At 45.4% G+C, this 8,889-nt stretch overlaps 1 protein-coding gene across 1 annotated transcript; it reads right to left on the bottom strand.

The window, feature by feature from the left end:
• Positions 1-7,448: 7,448 nt before the first annotated feature.
• Positions 7,449-8,620, bottom strand: LOC110297491 (CTD nuclear envelope phosphatase 1). Its single transcript, XM_085844141.1, has one exon. The coding sequence runs from the start codon at positions 8,554-8,556 to the stop codon at positions 7,822-7,824; it is 735 nt and encodes a 244-aa protein (XP_085700267.1). The 5' UTR covers positions 8,557-8,620; the 3' UTR covers positions 7,449-7,821.
• Positions 8,621-8,889: the final 269 nt, after the last annotated feature.

The following is an 8,889-nucleotide window of genomic DNA, read 5'->3' as shown; positions in this document are numbered from 1 at the left end:
GATTTCAAAGCAAATATCCAATATTTCCATCCTTGTTGAGTGGTTAATACATACTGTAAAGGGAAAAAAAAAGAGAGAAATGTCAAAGAAAGTGAGCTTCGACACCTGGTATGTTCTCTTGAGCCCCACACCCAGGGCTTCCCAGTCTCTCTATACTAGTTCCATAGACTAGAAGGGACTGATCATGAAGGAACGAGGGTGAGCTCTGGTCAGAGTTTGCCTTCTCATCCTCGATGCCCATCAGTCATGGGGAACTTGCTTCGATGGAATCCCCATGGCAGAGGTAGCATGGCTCACTGCCAGGTCTGTGATAAAAGCGTCTCTGCCTGTACCAAAGAGTGTTTAGTCTCCAGGAATCTGTCTTCTGAGTCGTTGTCTACTTTCCTGTTTTTCTGTAGTGTGACAGTTAATATCCACTGTTAACTTTACCAGATTTAGAATAACCATGAAGACAGACACAAGTCTGGCTGTGTCTAAGAAGGTTTTCCAGAAAGAATTAACTATGCTGAGAATATTCATGCTGAATATATGTGAATGTATGTGAATGTATGTGATTCCATCTCCTGGGCTGGGGTCCTGGACTGAATACCTAGAAGAAACCAAGCTGTGCACCAGCATTCATTACTCTCTGATCCTGAATGTGGGTGCAGTGTAACCAGATGCTTCAAGCCCTGGTGGCCTTGCCTCCTTCACCATGATAAACTGAACACTGGAACTGTGAGTCCAAATAAACCCTTCCTCCCTTAAGATGCTTTTGTCACACATGTTTGTCATGGTGATAATTAGTTTAAAAAAATCTATCTATCTATCTATCTATCTATCTATCTATCTATCTATCTATCTTCTTTATCTACATGTGGTAAGACCTGTCTCTGTGAGACCTTTGAAATAAGTCATTTAAGATGTCCCACAACAAAGACAGATAATGCCACACCCACCTGGAACTTGCCACAGGTCACAGACCATTCAATGCAGGGATTTCAGGTAGTGTCCATGGATTGGACATACCCAGCTACTGATAACTGTGTCTTGCTCTGAAAGTACTTCATCATTATCTAAAAAGATGAGAACTAACCATCAGTCCCTCAGAACCACAGTGGATAAGGAGCAAGGAATTATCAATATACCCAGATAAGACACGGTAGGACAAGTAAGCTGGCTGTACTTGTATCTGAAGGGAAAGGCTGGAATATGACTCTTCCATGGCAGAGTTCATCCCTCCTCCCTTATGATGCAGCCAACATGTCATTGTCTCTTTAGACTGGAATGTGCTTTGTCCCTCATATGTGATGTGTATGTGTGTGGGGGGGTGTGAGTGTGTGTATATATGCATTTTGGGGGTAGTGTGTATATGAGTGTGTGTGTTAGTGTGGGGGAGTGTATGAGTGTGTGTGTGTGACAGTGTGTATGAGTGTGTGTGTGTTTGTGTGTGAGACAGTGTGAGTATATGTATGTGTATATGTGTGTTTAAACAGTTAAATCTCTCAGCCAATTTTTCTATCACATCGTTCATCTCCAACTTTTAAAAACCTCTTAGGAATCTGTTTCAAGTCTGTCTTAAACAATTACTAACTCAGTGCTACTTTCCTATTTGCAAGATCATTCAAGGTTACTTCTCATCTTCCCAGACTCTCTAGACTCTTGACTTACAGTTGATACTCTCTATGTCCTGGGACCTCTGATATCATTGGCTTGATGGTCTTTCTTCTCACAGCTCAGCTCTGTAATGTCTCAATAGGCAGTCTTCTTGCCTCCTAGTCCAGCCAGTGTCTCACTCACCTCCCCTGTCTTGTGTGCATGAATACTGGGTAACACCATGATCTCCAAAGATCAAAGTGACCTTCTGAGAAGAACAAGGCTGCTGCAGAAGAGTGAAAAGCATTTGGTGAAGGTGAATGTCATGACATCCGGTGCAGACCAACATGGATTATGGATGTTGGAACCGTAAATCACCTACAGCAAGCCCCTGGATGACTCCTGTGGCTCTGAAGGCAGGGATCTGCTTCTTGTACTTTGCTTCGGCCCCATCTGTGTCCTCCACCATGGTCTCCCCATTCCTGACATACTGAATGACAGTAGTACTTCTCGAATCAGGTTTGACTCAAAGCCGCTAAATAAAATCAGCAGATGCCACTATTATTGGCATCTAGGAATGCAAGACTTCATTAGAGCAAGGTGGAGTCCCCCAGGCTCAGCAGCATATCCTTAACCTCTAAAGAAGCAGGCAGCACCTGGGTCACATGGGCATTTCCTACAGAGATTACATTTCCCTGAGTCTGGCTTATAAAAATGTCCCAGTGTTATCAACACCTTAGAATTCTCCAGAGCAAGCTGCCATTCCATGTTGTGCTGTGAACTTGTTGCTGTTTCTCGGTGTCCTTGTTCACTCTTCACAAGGCCTGTTCTTCTTCCACTCAGCCTTGTAGATGGAGACTGCATAGTTTGCGAACCCCTCATAGAAGCCTTAGGTATGAACTACACTCGTTGCAATGACCAATGAGCCTACTCTTCTGTAATATCCTCTTTAAAACCAAGAAGTGTTGCAAAACATCTCAGAAAAAGCAATGTCCCAGTTTTTTGTGGATGAGTATTCCATGCACCCCCATAGCAAAAGGGGCAGAAATGCAGACTCCCCCAAATGCACAGCTCCCAGTTCCTCTTGGTGGTTGATCAGCAGTCGTCAAACTGAAGAGATTTTTACATGTGGTATATTAGAAGCAAATAAGAAATACTTGACATTCTGAGTCCTGTTTGCATTTTATTTCCTTTATAAAACCAACTCACATATTCTAGAGGTGAATGATTGCCTGCCTGAGACTAAGAATACACATCTTCAAGTTGACTTCTTACTGCAGCTCACTGCAGGAAAGCCAGAGACAATGCGCAGCTCTGCTGAGTTGGTGCTTAACTTGGAGTTGAGTGCATGTGCAGAGGAACAAGGGAAGAGAGCTGCACAGTTAGGAGCTTTCTCCCAGCAAGGCTCTGGGGTTGGGAATGGTCAGTGATATCTGATATTTAACCCTAGACAGGATATGGGAGCAGCCTCCCTATGGCCGAGCATTACATTTTGAACATTCATCAAAAGGAAATCAGGGCAGGAACTCAAGCCAGGAATGGCAAGACAGAAACTGAAGCCGAGATCACGAAGGAATGCTGCCTTTTGGCTTGTCCTGGGTGGTTTGCTCAGTTTGTTTTCTTATAAAACCCAGGTTCACTTGCCCAGGGTTAGCACTTCATTATTAGTCATGAAAATGCCTTCCCAATTTGTCTGCACGTCAATCTGATAAAGGCAACTCGTCTATTGAGTTCCCTCTTTATTAACGAGCCTAGTCTGTGTTGATCTGAGAAAAGGACTAAGCAGTATATAGCACCACCTGTCATTAGACTCTAAAAAACACAGAGGCAAATGTCATTAGTATTCAAGTGGTTTAGATATTCAGTACAGAACCAAAAAATCCACATGCTGCCGAAGGATGCTTTTCTGGAACTTCCTGCCTGCTACTTTACTGTGCTTCCTCTGTGCCCTGAACTATGGGACTGTACCACTGAAGCTGGCCAGAGGTTGCAGCCTCCCCACTCACTCCCTTTAGGCAACCTCATGTCAAATAAGATAAGGACCCTGGATGGTCCAGAACATTTTCTAAAATGGAGCATAAAGGAACCCTTCTGCCCTAGTCCCGAGCCACAGTTGCTTTCTTTCACAGTGAGCTTATCAGAGAAACAGGAGGGACAGCATGTGACCTTTCATTGTGCCCTTTCTTCCCATCTCTTTCATGCACACAGTCATTGTTATGTGTGCTATAGCACACATAACACATGTGTATGGCTGGTATTTTACTATAATATTTTATCAATGTTGAGACTTTTTATACATAACTATATTGTGACCATATTCACCCCCACTTCTCTACATACCTCCTTCAAGGTCATCCCCCTACTTTCTATCCCTTCCCAACTCTGTCTTTCTTTTTTGAAATCTTACCAAGTCTAATTTATGATTCTCCTATGCTCATGAGTATAGCTAATGGATGTATGAGCTATTCTTTTGTCTCTGTAATAAAACACCATGACGAGGCAACTTATAGAAGGAAAGGTTTGTTTGAGCTTAAGGCTCCAGAGGTATAAGAATCCATCATCATCATCATCATCATCATCATGGGGAGCATGGTGACATGGGGGACATGGTGGCTGGAGCAACAAGCTGAGTGTTCAAGTCTTAAACTGTAAGCTTGAGGTAGAGAGAGTGAATTTTAAATGGCTTGAGTCTTTAAATTCTCAAAACTGCCTCCAGTGACAAATTTCCTCTAATAAGGCTACACCTCCTGAGCCTTCCTAACAGTGCCATCAATCAGGGCTTTAAAATGCCCAAGACTTTGGGAGATATCTCATTAAAACCACCACAATGGTCAACCTGCCACTGACCTAATCCTTAAAAAAAGCTAATCCTCTCCCCAGAAACTGTAGTAGCTCTTAGTTTGGTTCCTTCTCATCTCCCCAACACAGACAAGCCAAAGTTATCAGTTTCCCTTTATCAGGTAGTAAAGAAAGCTCAGAGCAATATGGGTGATAAGGGATGTGTAAGGTGTGTCACAGGACATACACGATGTTATTCTGCATGTCTCTGCTTTGCAGGTCTCCTCTCTAACATGTTGGAAACATGTGCTTCACACAGTGTAACATGATCTGCTCAGAGTTCTGAAACCAGTAGAGGGCAGCTACCCAGATTAGCCTGTGGAATAGACTAGGCCATACTGAAAATTTTCTCATGAGCTGTTTAAGCTGTAAGCAATGCAGTAGGGTACTAGCCTCCCCTTCTTGATTTCCAGGTACACGACTGAGCATTTCTGAAAGTGCAAAGAAGAGAACCATGGAGACCAAGCATTGGACAAGTTGACCTCCTCCACCTTCAGGGCTATGCTGTGCCTCCTCATCAGTCTTACCCACAATGCACCTGAAATCACATGTCTGGTCCAAGGATGGATCCATCTGCAAAGAGCCTAAACTGTGGAAATGGTTTTAAAACTTCAACTGCAGCTTTGTAAAGGCAGGTTTGTAGAAATATTTCCACTAATTGTGTGTGTCCTGAGCTAGCATCCCATAGCAGCCGAGATGGGGAGGAGATGCCCCTGTACCTCAGAAGAAAGTTCATGCTACACCTTGCAGAGGATTCTAATGTCTGTATTATTTTTATTCCAAACCTATAAATAAAAAAGAATGAAGTAAAATTGACATGCATTGGTGTTGAGGAAGGCCACAGAAAGGTTTCCACTTGAATTCCTTTTTCACAATGAAGAGCTTGCTAAGATGCTCCATCGCTGACACACTTTTACACATCAGATTTATTGGCTATTATTTATAAGTCTAAAAGAAAAATGGCTGCCTTTTTGACATGAGCTAAGTGTTGTATTTTAAATTCTGCAGCTTTGCTAGTAATTAGCTCTTGCGAATAAATAACTGTCCCTAAGACATGACTCTTATTCCAGGAATAAGGGAGAAACTACTTTCAAATTTAGTGTGGAAATTTAGGAAATTTCATTTTATTTTTTAGGTATTTTCTTCATTTCCATTTCCATTGCTATCCCAAAAGTCCCCCATGCCCTCCCCCACCCACTCCCCTACCTACCCACTCCCATTTCTGGGCCCTGGCATTCCCCTATACTGAGGCATATAAAGTTTGCATGACCAATGGGCCTCTCTTTCCACTGATGGCCGACTAGGCCATCTTCTGATACATATGCAGCTAGAGACACGAGCTCCGGAGGGTATTGGTTAGTTCATATTGTTGTTCCATCTATAGGGTTGCAGATCCCTTTAGCTCCTTGGGTACTTTCTCTAGCTCCTCCATTGGGGGCCCTGTGATCCATCCAATAGCTAACTGTGAGCATCCACTTCTGTGTTTGTTAGGCTCCGGCATAGTCTCACAAGAGACAGCTATATCAGGGTCCTTTCAGCAAAATCTTGCACCAGTCAGAATGGCTAAGATCAAAAACTCAGGTGACAGCAGATGCTGGCAAGGATGTGGAGAAAGAGGAACACTCCTCCATTGTTGGTGGGATTGCAAGCTTGTACAACCACTCTGGAAATCAGTCTGGAGATTCCTCAGAAAATTGAACATAGTACTACCGGAGGATCACACAATACCTCTCCTGGGCATATATCCAGAAGATGTTCCAACCGGTAAGAAGGACACATGCTCCACTATGTTCATAGCAGCCTTATTTATAATAGCCAGAAGCTGGAAAGAACCCAGATGCCCCTCAACAGAGGAATGGATACAGAAAATGTGGTACATTTACACAATGGAGTACTACTCAGCTATTAAAAAGAATGAATTTATGAAATTCCTAGGCAAATGGATGGACCTGGAGGGCATCATCCTGAGTGAGGTAACCCAATCACAAAAGAACTCACATGATATGTACTCACTGATAAGTGGATATTAGCCCAGATACTTAGAATACCCAAGATATAAGATACAATTTGTGAAACGCATGAAACTCAAGAAGAACGAAGACCAAAGTGTGAACACTTTGCCCCTTCTTAGCATTGGGAACAAAACGCCCATGGAAGGAATTACAGAGACAAAGTTTGGAGCTGAGACGAAAGGACAGACCATCTAGAGACTGCCATATCCGGGGATCCATCCCATAATCAGCCTCCAAACGCTGACACCATTGCATACACTAGCAAGATTTTGCTGAAAGGACCCTGATATTGCTGTCTGTTGTGAAATTTCATTTCTTAAAATGAAAGGGGGTATTGCTAGCTATTCATACATCCACACGTTAGCTATTCATGTGTTAGCTATTCATGCACTCACTCACATGTTAGTGACACCAATATATGGTGCCACTATGTGACTGTTAGATGAGAAATACAAGAGAACAAATGATACCTTAAGAAACATAATACTAGAGCATGGTCCAGCCTGCCCTCACTGGTTCAAACCCCTTCCTCCATTTCTCGTTTTCTGGTCATTTGCACTGATCTGACATAGTCACCAGCAAAAGCCCTGACTGGCACACAAAGTCTTTCCATGTCCGTTTTTCACAGGGTTTTGGTTTCTGTTGTGTGGAGATCTGTTCATTTGTCATTGAAGATGAGATTTGTGTCTCCATCATGGTAAACTGTCTCAACTGGGCTTTCCCATTGGGAGCTTCATTTAAAAATCTCTAAGGAATCCCATCCTGACTCACCTTCACTTCACATGATCTTGTATGGATTTTCATCTCTTTTTTTTTTTTTTTTTTTTTCAGCTTTGGTTTCAAAGTTATAATGCATGGTTTAAAAGAGGAAAGAAGAAAGGAGCCGATTACAGGTATGGGGGATTGGGGAAAGAAAAAAAATGAGGAAAAGTAAGGGGGGGACAAGTCTGAGGAGGATCCAGTGGCCCGAAACCCCAGTCCCCACCCACAGCCCAGCCCTTGGAGCAGGAGTGAAGAATTAGATCAGTTTTGTATAAGAGTTTTTAAAAAAATCAAATCACAACAAAGTTGAATTGGCTTCTTTTGAGCCTCTGGGATATGTCTGTCACTCTGGCCAGTCCTGCCTCTTCACCAGACTGTTTCGGCTCCTCTAGGCCTTCGCCTGTCCCAGTCTGGCATTTCCACGGAGTGTGAACCCAGAGTGAGGCTGCTTCACGGTCTGGCCCATGTGTCCATCCAGACTCCATAAGTGGAGTGTAGGGCTCCCAGGGCAGAGGGGTGGGAGGGGCAGACTCTGCCCAGGCAGTCCTCACATTGGACAGGGCAACAGACGGCGTCCCAAGAACTCTCCCTCCCTTTCCCCTCCACCCCAAGTCAGGTGGAGGGGGAGCAGCTGTCACCAGAGCCTATGTTGGTGAAGGTTTCGGCTCAGCACCGATCGGACATCAGCAGTGAACCTGAGGGCATCCAGCATTGGGAGAAGGTTGAGAAGGGCTGTGTCACTGGGGTCACTGAACCAGGATTTGATGGGGATGGCATTGTCTGGGTGGCTCCTGTAAGCCCCGGGGGAGTTGTCCAGGATCACGATGCTGGAAAGGTCACTGTGGACCACAGAGAGGTCTTTGATGTAGCTGCCCAACTCCAAAGTGCAGTGCTGTCTGTAGTATCTCCTCTTAAGAATGCTTCTGCTATTGTCCAGTTTATCTGCCACAGCAGAGCCATAAATTTCCATGCTTGCTGTGAACACTACAAGCTCATACCACTGGCTTACCACTTCTAAGAAGAAATCCACATGGGGTCTCTTATGTACAAAAAACCGGACAGGGTGTTTGTCTATTACCACCTTGAGGATGAAGTCGGGAGGTGTCCCAGGTCTCACTGTAGGCCTCAGGACCCCATCGTGGTGAGAGTGAATCAGGGTTTCGTCCAGATCCAGCACCAGGATCTTCCTCTTCACCTGGGCTAGGCGATTCCGGGACAAAGGAGATAAGGGCAGGATATCATATCGAACAGTCTGATACTGAATTACCGTGCGGATCTGCCTCCGCAAAAGGTAAATAAAGAAGCTCCAGAGCTTGGCGGCGAAGGCCACGAACGTGCGCAGCCCCAGCAGACACTGCGTCCGCATCATCCCGATGACCCCGGCCCCGCCGGCCCCGGGGCCCCCGCGGCCCAGCTCCGCCAGCCCCCCGGGGGCAGCCCCCCGCCGCAGGGAGGGGGAACTGGGGCCCCGAGCGGCAGGAGAGGCTGCAGAGATGAGCACGGAGTGGGTGGCTTAGAAAGCCACCCCCAGCGAAGGGAAAGCCCAGCGGAACCGGGAACTGGGGGACTGGCGTGGGCAGCCCGCGGGGGCCCACATGAGCGGGAAGTGGGACCGCCGACTTCGCGTGGGCTGCAGGCCGAAACAGGTCGGGCTAGGACAGGGTCCTCTGAGACCAGGAGGGAAGGGGATGGAGAATTGGGG

The sequence above is a fragment of the Mus caroli genome, unplaced genomic scaffold (assembly GCF_978045245.1).
Source record: "Mus caroli unplaced genomic scaffold, Mus_caroli_1 scaffold_10, whole genome shotgun sequence".
NCBI classification, from domain to species: domain Eukaryota; kingdom Metazoa; phylum Chordata; class Mammalia; order Rodentia; family Muridae; genus Mus; species Mus caroli.
The sequence above is the reverse complement of the archived record's forward strand: the minus strand, read 5'-3'. Positions and strand labels throughout refer to the sequence as shown.